Here is a 24,435-nt window from a genome sequence, read left to right as displayed (position 1 = left end):
TTGGTTAGGGAACAATGGCGGTCGTGGTCAGAAGTGTTGTTGACTGTTGGTCAGAAACAGGAAGTGAAGAGTGGCCTCTGGTGTTCAAGTCTGATGTGAACCGTCACTCCACCCAAACGTCCTCCATCTGTGGACTCCGTGTCAAAACAGCACCTGATTCCCTCCTTTACTCCCATCATAATTCCCACTGCCATTAGGGGGCGCTGTCACTTAAATGTAAACAGATTTGCTGAAACAAAGGATGTTGTTGTTGTTTTTCTTGACAGTCTCCTTTCATCCCAGATTTTATATCATGCTGGTTTAAAGTCCTTCCTAAATGTTTAATTATCTGTAACTGGCAGTTTCATAAATGTAAATGTTTGTCTGAATGTTGCATTTTTGCTTTTATTGTCCTATGAACACATGTTGCTGATGAAAAACAGAGTCAACTGCCCTCATTGGACCGCACTGTATAAATAAAGGTGGCTCCCACATGAGCTGAGTAGAAGTGCAGCATCAACGAGTCACCATTAAGTAAAAAGACAATTTGCCACGAGGGTTACATCTGTATCTCCGCACAGGAGAGCGAGAGGTGAAAAAACACTGAATGCAACACGAGGCAAAGACTGAAGGAGGACGAACATGAGAGGAGCAGAGACAGAGTGTCGTGCTGTACGACCGTCTGCACAGGATTTCACCATCACAGCAATTAACACAAATTCAGCCAATCCCTGTGAATCCTGCAAGACCTTGCAGTTTTGTCCAATCACTTCAAACTGACCACAAATTTGACAGTTTAGGACGGATTGATCTCATTTCAATGGTGCGTATTGATCCACTTCTTGCCCTGCTGTGTGTTTACCACAAGACTGCTGCTGCTCAGTAACACACAGTGACAGGGTTAACTGTTGGCAAGTGATGACAGCGTTTTCTTTTAACCGCCTCTTCTTCGTCGTCGTTTTCTTTTTAAAACGGCAAATTGCAAACAGATGGTGGAGCATTGTCGCCAACATTTGACGCTGTCTGCGCCCACACATAAACCCAACTTACGCCACAACAACCAGCTGATTAAAATGTGCAGCTATAGCTACGCACCAGCCAGCTAGCTAGCGAAAGCTAACATTAGCACTTGCATTTGAGTTCACACAACCAAATCATTACAGACCCAACAAACATTTTGACGGCTTCTGTTTGCCAACAGCAGGCATGTCCAAAGTCTGGCCCGGGGGCCAATTGTGGCCCCCAGACCAATTTTAATCAGCCCTTGGCTTGACTTTCAAAATATACCATATGTGGCCCTTTACACAATAATGGTTAATCGAGCAAGATCACTTTGCATTTTTACCCTTCACCTCACAATGACAGGACTATCATACAGTTTGTAAACAGGCATCAACAAACAAACATCAACAAACAAACAACTGATCCGAAAATCAGCTGGCCCCCAGGTATTTTCACGTTGTTTTATCTGGCCCCCATTCAAAAAAGTTTGGACACCCCTGGCCAACAGTTTTGGTACTTAGCGCAAAAAAACAGGCTCCTTATAGTCCCCAGCCGCCATGTCAGAGGTTGAGAGGTTTGTCATGTAGCCTCTGCTACAAACATGGCGACCATTGAGGGTGAGACATGTCCGTCATTCCACACTCAACTTTTGGACCGTTTTGAGTGCACCAGTAGTCCACTGCATTTCCCCGTACTATGCAGCGTCAACACACTCAGAATATGAAGTGTTTAGTACAGAAGGATGTGATGTCAGACACACTGTCAGCTTCATCACCATCAGCGCTTTGGTGTTGGTGTAGTGTGTCTGGGCTCCAAAGGCCCTGACACACCAAGCCGACGGTCGGCCGTCGACCAAAGTCGGGCCGTCGGTGAGCGTCTGTCGCCCTAGTTTTTGTGGTGTGTCCCGCACCGTCGGCACTTCAACATCGGCGGCTTTTTGGCAGATTGAGCATGTTGAATCGGAGGCGGAGCTTGTCGGTGAGAGAGATCACTCTGATTGGCTGTTCAGGTTTTATTTCCTCGCCCCTGTAGCGAGTGAATCTGCCTGTAGTGAAACCGGGGCTAACCGGTGCTTCCTCCTCAGGCTCCACTTCACTCAGCTGCCCCACAGACCCGCTGCTTCTTCACACTTTAACCTGAATAACAAACCGGAGCTAGCTGGGAGCGGCTAGCGGAGCGTTAGCCGCAGCATGACCGGAGGGAAGCACAGCCAGTTAGCCTCCGCTAGTCTCTGAGCTAGCCCCGGCTCTCCGTTTGGATCCAACCGGAGCACCGAGCCCTGGTTTGTTATTCAGGTTAAAGTGGGAAGAAGCAGCGGGTTTATCGGGCAGCTGAGTGAAGTGGAGCCTGCGGAGGAAACACCGGGACCGTCTGGATGTAATAGTCCGTGGAGGTGCTGCGGTGCTCGGCTGCACAGATAGGAAACCCCTCGTCTGACAGGATGTACCACTCTCTCACTCCGCTTTCTCTCACGCAGGCGCAGAACGTACGTGCTACTTGGCCGTCGGATGTAGTCCGTGTAGTGTGTTCAAATGCAACTGACACAGGGCGACGTGAGGTGACGTAGACGACGCGACAGTTGGCTTTCGTCGCCGCTAGTTCTTTGATGTCGGTTTGGTGTGTCTGGGCTCTAAGTCAGAGGAAGCATGAAGACACGCTAACAGAGGAGGATAGAAGAAGAGAGGAGAGTCAGTTTAATCAATAAAATAAGTTCCCATGCAGAGTTAAGAGAGGTGATGCTGAGAGAAAAAGCCTGTTTACCATTCACAACCACAGAGACAGAGACAGAGAGGTGTTTTATCATGTGACAGAGTGCACAGCATACTGTACAGCAAACTGAGGCCATTACAGAGTCCGCTGCCTCCAGGGACACGGATAACAGGAATCTCACATTCATCACTTGGAGGTCCACAAACTCAAAGCAAAGGCTGCAGATACGACGAGCTGCAGTCACTGTGTGAAACCTCACTGTCAGCGTCACCTTTTATACAGTACACCGTCACTGTGACACTCAGGCTGCAGGTCACGGTTGTTTCCTCAGTGATCAGTTTATTCTTTGGTCCATAAAATGTCACCTCAACACCCGTTCACTGGGTCCAAAGTGACGCACAAACTCTCCTGGATGATGTCACCATCACACACGTTCATGTTCTGACCTTCAGTTAAATTATTATTATTTTGTTTCTGACTGATCAGGTTTTATCTGTCAGGTTGTCAAAAACACTACAATACCCATGATCCTCAGAGTGTGAATCAGAGTTTCTGAAGGAACCAGTGACGCCTGGAAAACCTCCTTTCACTTCATGACTGGATGATTTCAGCTGCGTTTGCACACTGTGTTACATCAATCAGTCAAACTTTATTTATAGAGCACTTTTCATACATCCTGTATGTACGTATGTTTTAACTCCATTATCACTGTGACTGGACTGTTACGTGTTCTTAAAGGCTAGTGCAGATATCTTTGGGTTAAAGCTACAGCCTCAGTATCTGTTAACTTGTGTTATAACTCAATACTCTACACAATGACTCAATATCTTAAAGGGACAGTTCACCCCAAAATAAAATCTGTCATGATATTTAGATTGTTTTGGTGCGAGCTGCCCTGTGTTGGAGGTATCGGCTGTAAAGATCTCTGCCTTCTCTCCAGGGCCTGTTTGAAGCTCATGTTAGATGTGATCATAGAAAGCAAAGAAAACAACCAATTTGTCCGTTGTGGACATGATCGTCGTTGCTAATGACCTTGTCCTCTTTGTGTGAAGCTGGGTCAACTAAAACTGTTTTTGGGAGGGTGAGAAAATGTGCTGGAGTAAAACGGTTTTATATTTCAACTCTGTACATGGATTCACCGCCGCCAGACTAACATTACTAGCTAACATTAGCTAACTTTAACTACTATTTTCTACCTAATAGGCTGACTGTTCCCAAAAACCTGGTCAAACACTGTCAGGCTAACATTACTAGCTAACATTTGCTAATTGTATCTACTATTTTGTACCTTACTAGGTCAGCCATTCCTTGAGGTCTGGTGAAATGCTGTCAGGCTAATGTTGCTAGCTAATATTTGCTAACTTTAGGTACTGTTTTCTACCTACTAGGTCAACCCTTCCCAGAGGTCTAGTGAAAAACTGTCAGGCTAACGTTACTAGTTAATTTTAACGTTACTAATATAACTAGCTTACATTGGCTAATTTTAGCCAGTATTTTACCTACAAGGTCGACCTTTCCCAGATGTCTAGTAAAAAGCCGTGCAGCTAACGTTACCAGCTGACATTAGCTAACTTTAGACCTACTAGGTCAATGGTTCCCAGAGGTCTCGTGAAACGCTGTCAGGCTAACGTTACTAGCTAACGTTAGCTTATTTAAGCCACAGTTTCCTAACTAGTGAGTCAATCTTTCCCAGACATCTGGTAAACACTGTCAGGCTAACGTTATTAGCTAATGTTACCGAACCTTTGCTTCTATTTTCTACCCACTGGGTCGACTGTTCCTGGAGGTCTGTCTGGTGATGAGACACCGTTAAAACATTATGTCTCTTTCCAGATATCAAGAGCCGCTTACTAAAGATAATCCACAGACCTTGTTGTGAGCAGGAGCCATTTACTTTCTCTAAAAGTATATCCGCCAACTGTATCACAGCACAGAAGGAAGTGTGCATCTACTGCTAGCTCACCTAGCACCACTGAGCTAGCTAACGTTACAGCTCACCTGAGGAGGACGCCATTCATGTGTACATGTCAGGCTGTCACAAGCCTCTTGTCCATGAGCAGACACACACTTTGAGGAAAAACATGCCGACATATTTTTGATTTTGGAGTGAACTGTCCCTTTAATATGTCAGCACGAGCCTTCGTCAGACGAAGCCTGAAACTGACTGTATTGTGTCCTGATGTCGTGTGATGTGAAGAGTGTGTAATCCATCATCACTCTGTGTTAACAGTAAAGAATTCAATTCTGACCATGAAGCTCTGCTGATTAATTTATTTGCTCTTTCATATTTACATTATTACACGCCTGCAGCACGCATTAGCTACTGTGCGCTGAGGCAATCACCTGCTTACATATTCCATCATGACCGGAGGTACACGCCACTCCGTATGTAGCACACGACACGCAAACCATGAAAATCATTATAAAGATAATTTCATGATCTAAAAATGGAAACGGTGAGATGTGGACGTCTTTCCCGAGCTGTAATGTTGATCTAATATTAGAGATATAAATGAGATTTTCCTGTGATGTTGGAGAACAGCGCTGGGTCACTGAATCCATCATTTAAAGCTGTCAAAAAAAGCAGTATAATGTTCTGTAACATAATTCATCAGTGTCAAATCTGAAAACAGTTTCAACGTGAGAATGAAATGAGAGTTTAAACAAATGCGTTGGGTAAAAACTTTATAATCTGTGTGTTACGTAAAAATGATTAAATATTCAGCATCGTATTCAAAGTCATTTATTGGCAGCCACAGAAACAGAAACAGTATTTTGAGGAAGAGGTGGTCGGTGTTTGTTATAATCCTCAGATTATTCACCATCGTCTCTAAGACGACTGTCAGTATTCATTCAGGATCCTTTAGAAATCAACTGCTGAATAATTCAAACATCACCACCTGTGTTCAGTTTATGTTTCACAGTTTTGGTTCCTTCTCCTGATTCCATCAAATATAATTTGGCTCACAGAATTTAAACTTTGGTTCATTTTGAACACAAAATAATCCCCTAAATGTTCGATCTGATTACAGGACCACTATTTAGACAAAATCAGTTTGTCACTGTGGCCCCTCGGCACTTTTAGAAACAACAGGAAGTTCACTGTTGTAGTTTTTCAGTAATTGAGACAGACACATAGTGATACAGCAACACTTTATTAAACACCCACTCTCCAGGCATTTGCAGATTAGCAAACTGCTCGCACTTCTGATAAGTTTAGTCACTCAACAGATAACCAGCTGCATTTGTCAACAGACCGAACCGGCCAACACATTCTCATCCCAACTCGTCAAACATCGTCGCTCTGTCAGTGGCCCTACACGTCAAACTGTGATGCCCTACGGTAACCTCCTGCATCTGCGTGTTAATTCAGATCTGATATATGCACTGTGTCTCTCCAAAATAAATTTCCATTTTCACAGGAAACGTACCATTTCTGCTCGTTAAATGTAAACAGCCTTTTTCAAAATACCCTTTCAACACAGGTCAAATACTTCGTTTTTAGGTTGATTTCTTTGAGACAACAAGAGTCCGTGGTTAGAGTTAGTAAAAACCGTCATGGCTTAAAAAAGTACAGTTGTTACTAACATGATGTCATGTCACCAGACACACGTCACTAGCGTAGCATGCTACACATACACATGAAACAACCCACATGAAAATATACAAATATAAACAATATACAAACAATCAGTCAATTAAATAGAAACTGAATTGGCGACTATTTAAAATCCTTTAAGTCATTTTTCATGCAAAAACCTTTCATGGTTCCAGCTTCTCATATAAATGGACGAGGACTTGCTTCTTTTCCTCTTAGTTATTTTTTAATTTCTTACATTTATTTAAACTTCTCTGCATGAGTACTTTTACTTTTAATACTCAAAGCCCCTACAAGGAACTTTCATTTAGAGTTGATTTTGGCGACCCTGTGGACAAAAGCCGTAGTGTTTTGCTGGAATGAAGCCTACATTTCCCATGAGCTCTAGCGCGTATTGTCGTAAAGACGCTTACCTGGCTCGTGCATGTGCTTGTTTTGGGGATGAATGAAACAACATGACAGGAAAACTTTGCCCCGCTCCTATCGGGGATCCCAGCTCACCTCTGCCGTGCCCCAGCTCCACCTCTCCGCCGTAAGCGCCACCGCCGCCGAGGTAAACGCAGCGGTCAGCTGGTAAGGCTGACGGCCTGTTTGGCGAGCACTTCCACGGCTTCTTGGACTGAGTATGGAGCGGTGCCTCGCCTCTTTATTTCTCGGCACTCGCTGGACCCTGTCGACGCCTGGCTGGTACCTGTCGTCGGCCCGGATGAGGTGTTCCAGCCCCGCGGCCCCTGCTCTCCTCGTCCCCGCTGGCGCGGGGTGAATCTGCGCAACCTGCGGCCTCTGTGTGTGGCTCCCCGGACAGCTAACGCCGTGGACCCGCCGGCTCCTGCCAGGATTGGGCTGGTAAATGCTAGATCGCTAGCGAACAAAACGTTTATCCTGAAGGATTTCCTGACTTCCCGAGGATTGGATTTTCTCTGTGTGACTGAGACGTGGCTGACTGTTGGTGAGTCCAGTGCTTTCACAGAACTTTTACCCGATGATTGCTGCTATTTTAACTCCCCGCGGACGTCGGGTCGAGGAGGAGGAATAGCGACTATTTATAAGAGTCACTATAAATGTAAGCAGCTAGGTAAGATGACGTGTGCCGTCTGAGTGCCGTAAATCGTTTCGTCCTGGAAGCGACCTGGGGCGGACCCGGAGACAGTTTCCTAAAGGTATGGATATACACTATATAGAAATAGCTTATCTTCACACCGATGGTCTCATTTGCTGTTGTAGGTCTTTTGCATATCCAGTTAAAAGTTCCTTGTAGTGGCTTTAAGCACATTCTCCTGACTTTACTTACATACTTTTACTTGAGTACTATGTTCAGTGTGGGGCTTTTACTAGTAACAGAGTATTTTTACAGTGTGATATTAGTACTTGTATTTGAGTAAAGGATTTGAATACTTCGTCCATCACTGCTGCTGACAGGGCGAATGTTTTGCCATTTCTGGGTTTTTGGATTTTCCTGTAACACCAGTACTGACACTGGAAAACTAGATTTACTTAAGGTTTATTGAACAGTTTGTCAATTCCACTTCTGCATACTTTGTTCTTCTTCTTACAGAACTTTTCTGGAGACATCTCTGTGCATAAGCTGGGTGCATAAAGCACTGTAAGATTTTGTTTTAATTCGCATTAAAGGTTGATTATGTAGAATGAGCAGAATACCGCCATCTAGTGTGTCTAGATCGTAGTCGCAACTACAAAAAATAATTCCAGCAGTCGGGTTGCCAGGTTCAATGCCAAGTGTGTGAAGCCATCAGCCTGCACCATGTCAAGTGATGAATCATACAGGGTAATGACTAATTTCGACTAATCAATTCATTTTACAACAGTATTTAACATTAGCCTAGCTATAGGTCTTTATATATATATGATGTTATGTGTGGTATTTATTCAGTTTTGGGAAATCACGATGTCTAGAAGGCATCAGTGGCTGCATGAAGCGGGCTCAAGCCCCCGTTCCGCTGCGGGCTACGTCGGGTTGGCGACTACTTCATTTCTTACCACGCAGAGTGCACTGCAGACGCTAATGTTTGTGTCACTTTTTACCAAGTCAAAATCAAAGTAATGTCGGTACTTCCAAGCATTAAACGCTGCATGGTCCTGCTCTCTCCTGCACTCCATGTTATCTGTTGTTGATCTACACATGTCTGTTGTTTACCACTGAGGTCGCACCGCTCATACCTGATTGTCATGAGACAGTCTCACATAATCACGGTTTATAAAGCAGTATCGCAGCCTGCTTGCGGTAAATCTATCTTGAAAAAGTAAATTGACCATCAGTGCCGACAGGTAACATTAGCTAAGTTAGCAAGTGAGTTAGCTTACCGATCGAGGAGAAAAGTAGCCATTTCCGCGTGCGTTCTTATGCCGTGGGAATCCTTTATTTGAGTCCATCGAGCAAATGCTTTGCCAATATTAACTCTCGTCTTTGCCCTTCTCCGGTCACTCTGTTGCTGGGATGGATAACGCACCGTTCTCCAGGGCTCTAAAGCAGCTGCTGGACATGCAGATTCCATCATGCCGACCATAGAGACCGTACTTGGCAACCAGCAATGCCCGGCCGCTATTGGCTGGTACGATGTAAACATGACGTCATTGTCGAACCTGTCAAAATTTATAAAATTATTTAATTCAGACAAAATATAATTTTTCAAGGAAATGCTATACTTTTATTCTGCACCCCTCTAAACGCACTGTGGATGTATTATTTTTTTAAAATTATAGCTTTTAATAATTATTCTACATAATCAACCTTTAAGGCTTCCTTTAAATAAAGTCGGTTGCACAAATCATCCCTCAGTCTTCTCCTTAAGGTTTCCTTATGTTTAAAGAAAAGCTTTAAATTCATTAATCTGTTGCACAGAGGACCTCAGCTACCAGAGTAAGGCAAAAAACACAAGGTACCTCTGACTGCATCGTCACGGCAACATGGCTGAGTTTATGCACAGAGCACAACACCTGCCCGTCACCTGTGCTGACAGGTTATTGATGATGGAGTGGGATTCATCATTCAGACACCTGTGTAAGAGCTGATTTGGTTGGTTAAGAACACTTGGTGCATCTGGAGTTGACTTATATATTTAGTTATATTTTCTCTTACCAAAAAATTAAGAGAAATTCAAGAGGACGTTGCTGCGTGAGGCCAGACTGACATAAACTGACAGAAGTCATAGAACTGAAAAGGTGAAGAGCAGCGTGGGGGGGTTATTTTATATTTCCTTGAGTTTATGGTCCTTGTCCAATCACTGAGGCTATTTGTACCAAACATGGCAAACATGTGCTCGCATCACTTCATGTGGAACGTAATTCAAATCTAGAGAGAACGAGAGGAGTGTGAAATCAGTGCAACTCCTCCAACCCACGGGGAGCAGTTTGACAGCTCAAATGAAGCGCTCAGCTGATGTATCAGTGCAGCGCCACTCGAGCCGTCTCCTGCAGCTCTGCACTTTAACTTCATTTTCACTAAGAATCATCATTTTCCACTCGGATGACGGCGTCCAATTGTCCATGTCACAGGAACCAAAGCTGTGAAAACTTTCCCTGAAAATCATTTATTAAGTTCAGTGTGATCTCAAAGTGTCTGCAGCAGAAATGCATTTTGGAAAATGGAGGCAGTACACAAGCTAAACACTGCGCTCCGTGTGTGTGTGTGTGTGTGTGTGTGTCAGGGTGATGGATAGACTAATACGGGCTGTTATGACTGCATTGTCAGTGTGGAATATGAGCTGATGAATGAGGTTACACTGAGCTTGTACATATCTCTGGGTCTCTTTAGAATTGCAGAGTTTTAATGAGAAAATTTGTTTACGATACAAAGCAGAGTCCAGGCGAGCAGCTGCAAACACTGTGGTCATGAGTCCGTGGATTTTTTCAGATTTTATGTGTTTCATTAACTGAATCATTATGATTTCTGTGTTTTTTTCCAAACATGAAGATATGAACGCTGCTTTAAAGCCATCTCCACACTTCAATGAACCACATTCTGGTGGTAAATACTGAATCTGTGACTGTTTGTCGTGCAGATAACACGACCTCTGTGACTTAAATTGCGGCCGCGGCCTCGAAACAAACCATCCTTTAGAAGATTTGCTGCTGCTGCACGCCATTTTAACTTGTTCTCCACAGGCTCTGACTCTGTTTTCGGGAAAGTGTGTACAACACATTGCAGGAAATGTTGTTTCTTTTTTTTCTTTTTTTTGTGCCGTGAAAGTAGCATATTAGCTTACTTTATCCCAGTTCCAGTCTTTTGACTCCCATTTTAAGCTTCTTAGCTTATCTGAAGGAAGGCATACAGGCTGATTTGAAAGGATGTTGTCTGCTCTTATCTTTCCTCTTTGGCCTCGAGACACAACGGATGCAGAGCGATTGTGGAAGAGCTTCTCCTTCACTTTGGCTCACAACTACCCAGAGAGAATACATTATGTGGCACATTCACAAGACATGAACTCTGGTCAGGTTCAGAAACAGATTTTACTGGAATAAAACCTAAAGTATGTTTAATAAGGTCCTGTAAAGTTCATCTTAACTCACCTCAAACACCTATTGTGCAGGCGTGCAGAGGAAAATAAAAGCTGTTCTTGTTCCAGTATTAGTACATGTACATGCATGATCTCATTTAAAAGGCATCACTCTTAAGTTTTTTCCCAACAGTCAGAATCACTGTGAGTGCCTCTGTCACTGAGATACAGAAGTTGCAACGTAATGTAATATATATATATTTTTATTTTCTTGAAGAAGATGCTGCAGATGACGAGAACTGGGAGGTGTTAGCTGGGAAACACAATGGGACCATATGATGAAGCCTCACGTGGTCCAGATTCAAAGCAGATAACAATATCACAGAAAATAAACACTTGAGGCTTTTCAAAAAGAGGGTAAAACAAGTAACTGTATGTGTGAATACGAGTGAGAAACTAATTAACACAGGCAGAAATGTTTATTTAGGAGCTCACTGTTTATAAAGCACTTCCAGAGAAGTGATAAGAATACTTTTTTTTTTCACTTAAAGAGGCAACAGAAAGGATTCGGTTTTTTTAGCTTGGCGCCACCTAGCGTCAGTGGTATTGCGTCGCACTGTCGCAATGACCAAAGTGAGCATAGGGATCAGAGATAATCAATAAAATGTAGGCTGTAAAGCCACCAGTATACCTCTATGTATATGTAGAATGAGAAGTCCTCTCTGGTCTAGCTAACATTTAGCCGTGTTACTTACTGATCCATTAGAAAGAAAGCTAGCTGGACATGGGTTTTGAAGCCTCTTTGGTCACGGAGCTCCCTCCATCTCTTGAACGCCTGACTGAGGTTTACTCTTGTTTTTCCTCTTCTTTTATCACTCTCCTTTTTGCTCTTCTTTGCCTCCTCACACAGAGGAGCTCCTTTTCTTTTGCTAGGCCGTTTTTCACTTGTCTCCAAACTTTGTCCGTCTGCCATTGTGCTCGTGACTCAACTATCTCATGCCCATAGCTTTAAATCCCAGAAATGTCAGTGATGCATACTCCTTCAGCTCAGACCCTGGTTGGCTATTGAGGCCGTAACAACAGCACTGGAAGCTCTTGTTGGCTCAAGTGAGGTGTCAAACAAAAGGTCAGGAGCTCTCCTCCATTTTGACATTTGCCAGTTGGGTTGTTTACATGCAGGAGAGAGTGGGATGGGAGAAGAGTGAAAATCCACTCCTGTGTAAGCGGCTACTGTCTGCACCTTCAGAGAGAGTTATCAATGACGTACTTTTTGGCTGATGTGGTTAAAAACTCCAGACTGTGAGTGAACGTGGCCGTCGACCTGTTTTAACAAACGTTACAACATGTCAGGATCTCAGCAGGTCGTCCTCCACAGTGTGTTAGTTACTCCTGAACAAACATGTGTTCACACAAGATTTATGTTTGGAATTAAAACTACTCAAACTTTTGAAGGTAAAGTGATGAGATCCAGCTCCTTGGTTTGAGTTGAAATCACAGGAGTCACGACTCGCAGCGCTGATGAGTCACTGAGTGAGTCATCACCTACACAGACTACACCTTCCTCTTAATGACCTGTGACTCGGCTGACGGCTCTGTAGGCCGCCTCCCGTGGTGGAAGTCATTAAATCAGCGAGTTGCACTTTGATGAAGTGACTAAAAAGACGGTTTCATAACCTGGTTACTGCTTAAAAACTAGTTCCCATGTGGAGTGTGATGCCCACAGAGGAGGAGGTGAATCATGTGTCCTTCAGGTGACGTAAAATGATGGTGACACTGACCTTCAGCTTTCAGAAACAAAAAACTGCTCTGTTATTTATTAACCTACTGAAGTTTGTCAAAGTACTACTAAATGTAAAAATATACTATAAACTATATGAGATGAGTTAACAGTTTATTGTCACTGAGCACAGGCTGGCTGAAACTATTGAGACAATGAAATGCAGTTTAGCCTCAAACCAGAAGTGCAAAAAGCAGCGACGTGCAGAGTGATGTGTGGAGAATAAACAGTAGGCGACAAACATAATGTGGTTAACGTGGTGACGTTTAAGCACAAAAACCACCTGGTAACCATCAGGAAAAAATCTTGGTCAGGCTTAAAACTCTGTGACTTTTCCAGGTTTTTCCATGAATGTGGGAACTCTGCCAGTTCTGGGACCCAATGCCTGCTGGAAACACAGCGATGACTAAAAAAACTAGAATTACCACCAAGAGGTTGTATGACTCCGCCCACCTAGCCTTGCGTCACCAGGCTCTTCACGTACGGTGAAGAGCCTGGTTTCCATTCACTCTGAATTTTGTCTGGATTCTGGTTCCAGTCTAGAGAGCGGATCCGGAATTCACCAAATTCACCAAAGTAAAAGTGGTCACCAAAGTAAAACTTGAAATTCTGGTGCACCATCGATTTACAATAAAAGAAAAAGGTTAACTTAATGGCTTGGGGCTTTTCTTGGAAATTATATTCTTTAAATTAAAAAGTTTCACCGCATTTTTATTAGCTTGATGCTTTTATTTTGATGGAAAAGCACATCCATCGAATTCTGGATCCTGTCTCTCTCGCCCTGGTTCTGGTTTCTTACCAAAACAGCCACTAAACAGCCCCAGACTACCGCCCACCAGTCCACCCTGTGGTTGTATGACTCCGCCCACCAGTCCACCCTGTGGTTGTATGACTCCGCCCACCAGTCCAGTGTCTCTGACAGCCTCCATCCATGTCAGTGAAAACATGGATGCTTCACACACAGAAGATCTATACAATCAGCACAGTTTCAAGATTAGAGTCACCAATTCAGTATCTGACCAATGTCTCCCCTTCTGTTCCTGAGATATGACGTTACAACATGATGATGTCACAGTCAAGCTGACCTTTGACCTTTTGACCTTCATTATTTTATCCTGTTAGACATTTGTGTCAAGTTTGGTCAGAACTAGTGAATGAATTCTTCAGTTATGGACAGAAACATGTTTGTGAGGTCACAGTGACCTTTGACCTTCAACCACCAAATTCTAACCAGTTAATTCTTCAGTCCAAGTGGACGTTTGTGCCAAATTCGAAGAAATTTCCACAAGGCGTTCTTGAGACACTGTGTTCATAAGGATGGGACAGACGGACAGAGTGAAGACATGATGCCTATCGATGGTGAGGAGCCATAACAACCACTGTTGCTGTTAGTTGGTGTTGAACAGCGGTCTGCAGCTCGGCTGGCGTCTCTCTGAGGTGTCACATCATCCACCCTCCCCTCCACCTCCTGCTGACAGTCAGCTCATTCACTACATCACGTTAAACAATGCTGACATGATACATATAAAACGCACAAATGTAACCTACTTGTGTTTTTCCAGAAAAGCATAATGCTAGAATCTTCTTCTGGTGTCTGAGCTGCAGGATCAGCGTCTTCAGTGTCTGTGAAGTGATGCTGATCTGATGCAACTGTTTGCAGAGTATTTAAATGTGACGACACCTGTTTTATGTTTCCTCAGAATTCTGACGTCTCTGAGAGATGCAGATCTTTACTGCACTAAGCTGACCACTAAACACAAACACGCTCTTTCCTCTCTTCTCTCCCTCCATCCTTGGTGTGGAGCTGATGTGTATCAAAGCAGTCGACTGCATCCTCTTTGAATTCTACAGAATGATGACAGTTCACATGAAGGCTGCACCTTGAAATATCGATGTCGCTTCGACTCAATACTGCAGCCCGCGGGACGCCGCTAAGCTCCTCTTTAAAACGCTCGTTTGGAAATGACTCAGCATCAAATGTGGAATTTGCTTGTGCGCTGAAACAAAAGAGCGAAGCATGAAAAGGGATCAGTCAGTGTCACTGCAGAGATGGAGAAACACTGCTGTTTGGTGATCATGACTGAGCTGAGGGGAAGAAAGAAGAAGAAGCGATGGATTTGTTTTACAGAACGGAATATTTAGAGGAGAGCAGATGAGTTAGTTTGATGAATGGCGGCCTCGCTGCTCTGAGATAAGCTGAGGAAACATTAGTACAGCCTGAGCAGCCATGAACTATATTACTGAACACCGACGCCGTGCAGCGTGTTTCCTCTCGCTGACTGATCTCCCCCTGAATCGCTTCAGACTGGTTATCATTCGCGGAGTAACACACCATGGTCTGATGAAGTAAAGTGAAACCACCTCTCCTTTCTTTTTTAGCACCCTCACCCCCACCTCCACCCCCGCGCTGGTGATAAGTATGTGTCACCGCTCTGTGTTTATGGGAGCAGAGGAGGCTAATAAAAGGCTGATGCACACCATCCGGGATTCCCAGGTAATCAAATAGAAGAATTATGTGCTGCATTAACTGGTGTGTTGCTTCTAATATTTCTCCAGACTAATGAATTTATAAATAAACACAGTGAGGGGGACGCCTGTTTAGACAGAAGATGGAGGAGGATGAAGAGGCAAACAGCTGCAGAGACGAGTGATGGAGCCGCCATGGAAACAAGACCTGAGGAGTCTGAGCAGAACACGACAAATGTCCATGGAGATGGATGTGGGCTGTAGGTGGAAGTAAACAAGCCGACATCTCTGCAGCAGAGCATCACTTTGAAACCTGAATGAAACACTGATGGAATTCACTTCTCAAGAGCGTCTGCAGAGAAATCCGTCCTGCACATCCTGACATTCAAACAAAAGGTCAGAATGGAAAAATCTGTAACTTTAAACGAGGTTTGGTCAAAGTTTCAGCAGACGACGAGACTGCTCTTCTCTTCCAACAACAGAATCCAAAAGTCTCTGCTCCATGAAATTAATTTCATTTTGTTTCATCTACATTAATCTTCTGAGAAGTGTGCAGACAGACGACCGACCAGGAGCACGAAAGACCATCAGTCCGCACTGGGCCGACAACACTGCTGATCTGTTGGCTGGTCTCTCTTATGTTTCAGATGTTTGTTCATTTATGCGTTTCTCATGATTCACTATGATTTAAACTTTCCAAGATTATCTCTGATGTTGATCACAAATAAACGTCCATAAATCAGCTTCTAAATTACAGGAAAAAAATGCATCTTAATGCAAACTAATCCAATCTAAATCAAATGTAATTAATTTGCTGTAACCGCTTATCCTGTTGGGGGTCACAGGGGGTGGAGCCTATCTCAGCTGACACTGGGTGAGAGGCAGGGTTCACCCTGGACAGGTCACCAGACTATCACAGGACTGACACATAGAGACAGACAACCATTCACACTCACATTCACACCTACGGACAATTTAGAGTCACCAATTAACCTGCATGTCTTTGGACTGTGGGAGGAAGCTGGAGCACCTGGAGGAAACCCACGCTGACACAGGGAGAACATGTCAGAGCACCTGGAGGAAACCCACGCTGACACGAGGAGAACATGCAAACTCCACACAGAGGGGCTCCAGCCGGTCGACATATTCGGACTGCGAACCCTCTTGCTGTGAGGAGACAGTGTAAGCCACTGCACCACTGTGCTGCCTGAATCTAATAAAGGATGAATAAAATCCGTCTTATTTTGTAGCTCACTGAATCCTTGGCAACATTATCATTAATATTATTTACGTGGGAAGTTACAAAGATTTCTCAGTTAACCCCTGCATGTTTAAGGCTACACAGCGCTGAGTCAAGACTCGAGAAAGGTCTGAGGTAACCCATCACCTTTCTGCTGTAGGGGAAAAAAACATTCTGGCTTGTTGGCTTGTTATTCTCTAAACCAATCACAATCATCCTGGGTGGTGCTAAGCCGAGGATGCAGCAACAGTGCCCTCGCAAAATAGTGTCAAGGGGATCGTACACAGTGACAGGGCTAACGATTAGCATCACACTGCTAATGTTACCTAATGATTAGAATTGCGTTCACCAACAAAGTCGAGTCGTTTCGGTGTTGGCACTGTTTGTTGGGACCGTTTAACGGCTCAGTGTTGGGTGTTAGCCCGTGCTAACTGGGATGACTCTCTGGGAGGAGAGCTGCTGCGTTCGCAGGGGCAATAGAAAGTTTGCTGATCCAGTGAGTCAGGATGGCCCAAGATCAGAACCGCTGTGCATAAGTGATCATATTCAGGTATCATTTGACTGAAGACCTTTTGAAAGATGTGGCAAATCAGCTCCAAGTGGCTGTGTCAGAAAACAGATCAACATCAGGGATGAAAGTCCTGTGAGACAGAGTCTGGCTTTCCAAGGTTTCTTAAGTTGTTTTATTTGTTGCAGATCTTTACAACTATTCACCGACAGAACAAAGCAGGTGTGCCTTGTTGCATGATCCATAATTTGGATGCCCCCAAGGGGGATTTTGAAAACAGCAACATACTGATAGCAGACGGAGGGAGAATGCCGTCTGAAACCAATGACCCAAAGGCAGGTTTATAGCCACAGTCTACATCCTGTGAGTCAGACTAGCTTGAGGCTAACCTGCTGTTTCAGTGTCACATGCAGCAATGTCGCGTTGGTGTTCCTGAAGAGTAATAAACCATCACTCAGATTTGTCCACGCTGTGATATCGCAGCCGTATGTGAGATGTGTAATTTCATGAATATCGCTGATGATGTCAGCACTGCTCATGTCAGAAACCAAACAATGAAAACAGTTTAATTTCAAACCAAACAGTAGCTGCAGGTTCTGTTCACGCCTCATGTGATTTGTAGCTTGACTCTAATGCTCCACATGGCAAATAGCTGGGAGACATTATTCCCTCCTGTTATCTGCTGCCAGGACTCTGAAGGAATGAAAAGCAAATATCTCTCAGCGTTTTTCTTCACAATGCTGCTGATTCAGAGATAATAAGGGCAGGTTCCTCAGGGTCTTACAAATGTGTCTGTGTTCCAGGAGCTGCAGAGTAATAACCTCTGATCAGGAAACACCTCTGACACCACAGTTTCTTCCTCATGTGTGCGGTTTGGCTTTTACCTCATGTCCAAACACAAACAGATCTGAAACTGTGTTTCTGGTAAATGCTTTACACTCTAAGTGTCAGACTGCAGACGCAGGTTTGGTTAAACTCAAAGGTATCACTAACAGCATTGTGGCCTGACTGAGGCCGGTGTTAAGACATGAAATCCAGTTAACGTGCGCAGCTCCTGCTGAAACAGACTTTATTTATGTGCTCATTTATTCTTAATTAAAGCTATGGAGTACTTACTTCCATCTACAAGACAGTTGAGCATACACTTCCAGCCTAACAAGGGCAAGTATCGACTATACGTTCTGCACTTTATGAGCTCGTTTTTATCTCGAAGCAGATCTGTGAAAATGAAATCTTCAGAGTTTCAGTCTTCACATAAAACAACTGACTGAGACAATTACACAGTGAAAACGGTTCCTCCATGTCAACCTGTCGATACTCCCCACTCTGCAGAAAAAGACGTTTCATAGCGTGGTGTATATATCGACTATCTACTGCGTGTGTATGAAAAGTAGAGCACATCTTCTCCGATGTCTCGTATACTTTTATTACTTATTGGATCGGGAACTCGTTCTTTCCAAAGAAAAGAGACGTTTCTGGAAAACATGGATTTTCTTTTCTTCTGCAATAAAATCTGAGTTTCATTTTGTGTCTGTTTGATTAATGAATGGTGATAATGTGGGAACAATTGTTTTCAGTGCGTTGTGTCTTATTTAGTAAAATTGGTTCAATTTCCGTTTTGGTGAACGAGCTTAAACCAGTTTGATTCAATGCAAACCGGCTGAAGCAGCATTTGTCATTATGACGTGTTCTGGCAAAGTAAAAGTCGCCGCCATCATCGACCTGCGCTGACGGCATCATGGCGCTAAATCCAACTCATATTGCTTTAGTAATAAGCAACATGATTAACATAATAATATGTTTATAAATTAACAAATGGAGCTGCTACTGTCCGACCTGCAGTGAGCCAAGGACAGCAACATGGAGGTCAGATTTCGGGGCAGAGCGGCGCAAGCAGTGTTTGTTTACAACAAAGTTCATGTGTTTTGGGGCGACAAGAGGAGACGTGGCAAAAAAACTTAAACTGCGCCAACATGGCAACACTTTGAATTGTACGCTGAACTTTTGTTGGATGCTGTGTTTCTATTTAAATCTGTCGCTGGCTTTGAAATCACCACAGTGGACGAGGAACAGCTGATTCATGAAGTTAAGATGAGGAATGATGACACCGTACCTTCTTATGTCACTACAACAACCTAAATGAGGTGGAGGCTGGCTGAAGAGAGATCGCCAGGGAGCCGAACGTTTCTGGGGAGTGAAATGAATTCTGCTAATAAAAAGCTAGGCTACTGCTGTTGGTCATATTATCATTTCCAGTAAATATCACAATGTAAAAAATGTTTTCTGTTTGAAACAGTAACGTTACAAACAGACAGCAGGCAGGCTACCTATTTATCTTTTCATTGGTTACGTCTCCAGTCCGACCTCGACCGCACAGCTGATAGCTACGTGGTTTGTTTTAGGAATGCACGATATATATCGGGCCGAAAAATTATGTTTCAGTTTCAGTCACACTAACATGTTTACGTGTTTTTTAAAAGTCCGGTTTTAGTCGTACCGACACATTAAACCCATTTTCTCTGATGTCATGGAAACATGTTGAGTGATGTCATGACCCTTCGTTCTTTTTAAGGTTCCCTGATTTCAGTGGGAACTGCAGAGGGACCATTTAGGATGTTCATGTTTCAAGTTTAAAACAGTCTATGGCCAATTAACAATCAATACCTGATCAGTGTCTGTGGTCAGGATCAGGGTGGGATGTCTTCCTGCACACCTGACACTTCTGCAATGAACAAGGAGAGATATGATCGCCTGTCTGCTGGGAGACTCTGGACTGTGACATGAAAATATCCAAATATCCATCAACCTAGATATGATACTCCAGTCTGTCCTCACAGCACGTGTACGCCAGGACGTCACTTTGTTCTGACTCTGCGGTGGCGGTTAGTTCACCAGAGTCGACTCAACGACTGCAGAGACGAAGAGAAGTTGAGAGAGAAGCTGAGAAAACTTTAGATAAGAGAGAAACTGTTTCCCTGCTAATCAGTCTCCCACCACCTGACTAATCACTCTGGATGTGTCCTCCGCCTGTGTGTGTGTGTGTGTGTGTGTGTGTGTGTGTGTGTGTGTAGGCTCCTATCTTCAACACCCTGCTGGAAACCAACACCGTCTAATTATATTACCGCCGCTGTGTGTGAGAGAGTTTACATGTGGGTGTGTGTGTGTGTGTGTGTGTGTGTGTGTGTGTGTGTGTGTGTGTGTATCGACTGATATAAGGAACCTCCCGCAATCAATACATGGTGGATTACTCACAAATCTGCAGATAACCCACAAAGACCTGAGCACATTTCTCACACACACAGACACACACACACACACACACACACACACACAGAGCTCCTCTATCAGATATTTCATAATAGTCATCTAAGAAGGCGCAGAACGTATTCTGGGATTGATAGCATCAGAAATAAGAGGATTTAGGGGCAATTACATCATCTGCACAAAGACCAGACTCTCCTAATGATGCACCTCTCATGGATTTATCATCCATCTCTGAATCTCAGCGCGGTCCTGACTGACCGACAGTGACTGACCGACAGCAGACCTGTAACAGCAGACCTGTAACAGCAGACCTGTAACAGCAGACCGCAGAGCTGGAACCATATTAACCATAAAAGCATATCTCCTGTCACACAGTCTGCAGGGACACGGCTCAGTGACTGAATGTTTAATGTGCTGTCAGCAGTACAGTCCTGTTACACTGTGTGTGAGGTCCGGCTGTTACTTTCTCACACTGCATTGTTACAATGCATTTCTATGCACGAGGAGTAAAACACACACATATCCGTCCCAATATTAGCACATACTGAAGAATCAGAGGCCGTGCTCATAAAGCATCCTCAAGGTGATATGCTGCATTTAATTTACCTCAACGGTCGGGAGTCAGAGCTGGAAATGATGGTACACACAGTGTTAATGTCATCAACGAAAACTATGACAAAAACTATGAGTCAACGACCTTTCTTTCCATGATTAAGACAAGATGATGACGAGCTAAAAATAGATCTTGATAATAAAAACTGAGATGAAATCTATGTTTCATTTTCATTGATGAGACGTGATGTAAATGTTGGTGGTGGACTGTCGGACACTGACAGCTTGTAATGATCTTCAGATGCCTGATGAGCGACAGGCTGGTAAACTCCAGTAAATAGTCTGCACCAGGATGTTTGGGTTGGTGCGAGTTGTGAGCTGTAATTCAGCAGTAAATAATCAGCCGTGTGTGTCTGACTGTGGATGGTGGAGCTGCTGAATGGATTTGTGGAGTTTGTTAGTTGCAGCGGTGGCTGTTAGCAGCTAGCTCCGCTCGCAGCCTTCACAGCTTCACCCCGCAGGACTCCACTCAGTCCGGACTGGAGAAGGTTTGTGGGTTGATGGTGTTTGACAGGCAGGTAGGAGGCTCAGTTATCTGTGAGTGTAGCTGTGCTGTAAGTAAACAGTCTGAACTCAGATCAGTTTTCTCTGACAGAGATGAAACGAGATCAAATGACTATAAGTCAACTAAAATGTCATGGCGTTTTGTTGACTGAAACGTTTTGAGTTGCTGTCAAGTAAAACTAGACTAAAACTATGAAGGATAAAATGCTGACTGCACTCCAGTACAAAAAGACAGAAAACCAAGAAGTTGTTAAAGTGACCACTGTTAGCAACAACACCTGACGACACATTACACTTTATCTAGTGCACACTAACACTGTCGCAACACGTCCACAGGTAGAAGCTGGACTGAACTGTGAGTACGACTGTTTTAATGAGACACAAGTCTCAAACAGTTCATCACTTCACCTTTCACTGCTGTTTATGCACTGAGCCACGGATGCACCACCGATTCATGAGGTTCCTCCAACTTTCTCTGCTAAATTTCTGATGTCAGAGGGCGTTCTGGTTGAAATTTCCAACTGGGAGCTCAGAAATTCTGACATTCAGGTGCAGTTGCATTGACATTGACTTTAAGATCTTACTCCTCACCTTTAAGGTCGTCCACAACCTCGCTCCTCTGTACCTCTCCCAACTCCTGCACGTCCACACCCCCACCTTCACTCTCAGGTCTGTGTCTTAAATCCACCTCACTGTCCCCATAGCTCGCCTGACCACCATGGGGTATGAAGCCTTCAGCTGCTGCGCCCCTCGTCTCTGTAGCTCCTCCCATCGGACATTCGTAACATCAACTCTGTCTTCACTTTTAAATCTCGCCTCAAAACTCACCTCTTTCAAATCAGTCTGACTCCTGTCCATCCAGCCACACACATCCACTACTGACACTGAATTTTATTCACTGTAAACTTGTTTTACTGAATGTTATTATTATCTTATTATTTATTTTCTTATGTGACTCTATTCCTCATCTTGTTGACCTTTCTAATCTGCTGTTATTTTCTCTGTAAGGTGACCTTGAGTGTTGTGAAAGGCACCTGGAAATAAAGTGTATTACAATTATTAAATGGAAGACACCAACAGTAGCTCCTGACTGGCAAAGTTAGAGTGCGTGTCAACACTTAGAGTGATTAACAAGGTGATAAAAGCAGCTCTGAAGTCTGAGAGAAGTCGCAGATGATGACACTTATTGTCTCAGTGATTTGTAAAACTACAGTTATTAAACTTTGAGTCTGGTAATAATCACCTCGTGTCTGTAACTGTCCTGAATATCGTCTCAAACTCAACCTGTTGCACAGATAAAGAGATTGAACGCAGCTCGGGGTGACGCTGAGAAGGACCGCTGTGCAATTCATTTTATCAAATCACGCTTCAAAAAGCAGCACAGATCAATGATCAAGGTGTTATCCATGTGAAAATACTGGGCCAGTGTTTGCTGTTGGCACAGTTAAAAGATTTCTCGGGGCGTCCTCTGTGCTCCCTGGCAGCGCTGTGTCCTTTAATAATCCTCTAAAAACTGCAGCACATAAATGTCAGGTCACATCCTAACTGGTGAGTTGTGAAGAGTCATCAGATCGTTCTAAATGTCACTGAGATTATTCAGGGAGCAATCAACATCACTGTACACTCTAATTAATTCCCTTCAGGCTCCTGTGACTCCACAATTGATAACTGATCTGCTTTTGTTTTTACGTCTACATGGAGAAACACATCTTTTAGTACCAGATCTGTGTGCTAGGTACCCCAACAGAGGGGGGACCAAACATGGGGACGCTAAGGAACGCTTCTGTTGTACCATCCACACAAAGCGTACTGAACTGAACCGTACCGTACTGCTCGGTGGAAACAGGGCTTTAGAGTCACAAACTCCGTCATGTTAATAAATAACTGCGCCCCCTGCTGGGACACTGACAGTGCAACAAAATGTCAACCTGGTGACCGAGTAACAAAACAGCCTCTTTTCTGATTGATCGTCGCTACAGAAACTGATCAGCATCTTACCTGCTTCCCTGGAGAGCTGCATGAAGGCGTCCACTCCTTTCTCCCCGTAGCTGCCCTCTGACGCCACAGTGGAGACGTAGTTCCAGCCCATGGCCTTGACGATGTCCACCATGGCCTGGGCCTGGAAACTGTCCGGAGGGACCACCCGGGAGAAGAAGTCGTACCGCCGGTCGTCACTGAGCTCCGGTGCCGTGGATGCATAGCTGATCTGAGGGATCTGGAAGGAGAGAGGGGAGAGAGAGGATGAGGAGTCAGGATGGTCGGAGCGTCATCGAGGACTGGGGACAGAGCAGTGTACTGTATGAATGTGAGGTAGGGTTGTGCTGCTCAGTATGTCTGGATGTGTGAGGGTTTTAAAAAGGCCAAACATTAAATATCAGACACCATCACAATGTTAAACCAAGCGACAACCTCCAGGGCTGACGAGCGCCGTAATGCACATGTGCCAAAAGCTGCAGTTCATCCACTGGCCACTGGGGGCTGGGTGCAACAGAGCAAATCCTCACAGACTCCAGATGTTAAAACTGATCTTTATATATTACTGGTAAATATCAATTCAACATCATCTTCCTGGCGCACAGGCCGAGGTGATGTGAAACCTTGATGAGACTCTCATGTGTGGACGGATGACGTACGTTTCCATGACATCAGAGGAAATGATTTATTGTGTCAGTCTTTTAAAATCCCTGTAAACATGTCAGTGTGAGTGAAATGGTCCTGCAGTGAATGTGTCACAGTGGGACTAACACACCCAGATCATGTGACTCCTGCATATATACAGTCAATCAGACCCAAACTGGCCGAGGCGCTCTGAGCATGCTCCACAGTTTCCGCCCCGGGCTTTGACCCGGAAGTCCAATAGCATTAAATGTGTAAGAGAAGAAGAAGCCGGTAACAACATGGAGAAATCTACATCCAGAGCCGTGACTTTTTGGATGGAGACTAATGAGTAAAATAATCCACTCCTGGTCTCTCTCATTATCATCAAGCTGAACTGAAATATTCCCAAATGACTGAAACCTGAAGGTTCAGAAATAAAAAATAAATTAAAATCTGACAAACAGACGTGTCTTTAAAATGTGGAGCTGCAGCTTCATTAAGTGGAAACAGAGTTAGTTCGTGTTAAAGGAAAGTTTCCCTCAGAGCTGCTGCTCTCACTGTGTCTGTATGAAGATGAGGATGAAGGCAGGAGATGAAGAGGGGATTCCCTCTGTTTGCTGCAAAATGAGTTTGACACACAGTGAAGGGTAAACGTGTTGACGGTAATTAGACTGTGTGAGAGGTCAGGGATTATCTGATCTCTGTCCATCAGGGTCGTCACTA

At 44.1% G+C, this 24,435-nt stretch overlaps 1 protein-coding gene across 1 annotated transcript in view; it reads right to left on the bottom strand.

Moving 5' to 3' along the window:
• LOC126385742 (metabotropic glutamate receptor 7) overlaps positions 1 to 24,435 on the bottom strand; it is a 397,617-nt gene that overhangs the window by 228,825 nt on the left and 144,357 nt on the right. The window contains exon 2 of the mRNA XM_050037660.1: positions 23,113 to 23,329. Within this exon, the coding sequence (XP_049893617.1) occupies positions 23,113 to 23,329 (217 nt within the window). The remainder of the gene's footprint in view (positions 1 to 23,112; positions 23,330 to 24,435) is intronic.

Source organism: Epinephelus moara, chromosome 24, assembly GCF_006386435.1.
Source record: "Epinephelus moara isolate mb chromosome 24, YSFRI_EMoa_1.0, whole genome shotgun sequence".
Lineage (NCBI taxonomy): Eukaryota > Metazoa > Chordata > Actinopteri > Perciformes > Serranidae > Epinephelus > Epinephelus moara.
This window is presented reverse-complemented; position numbering and strand designations above follow the sequence as displayed.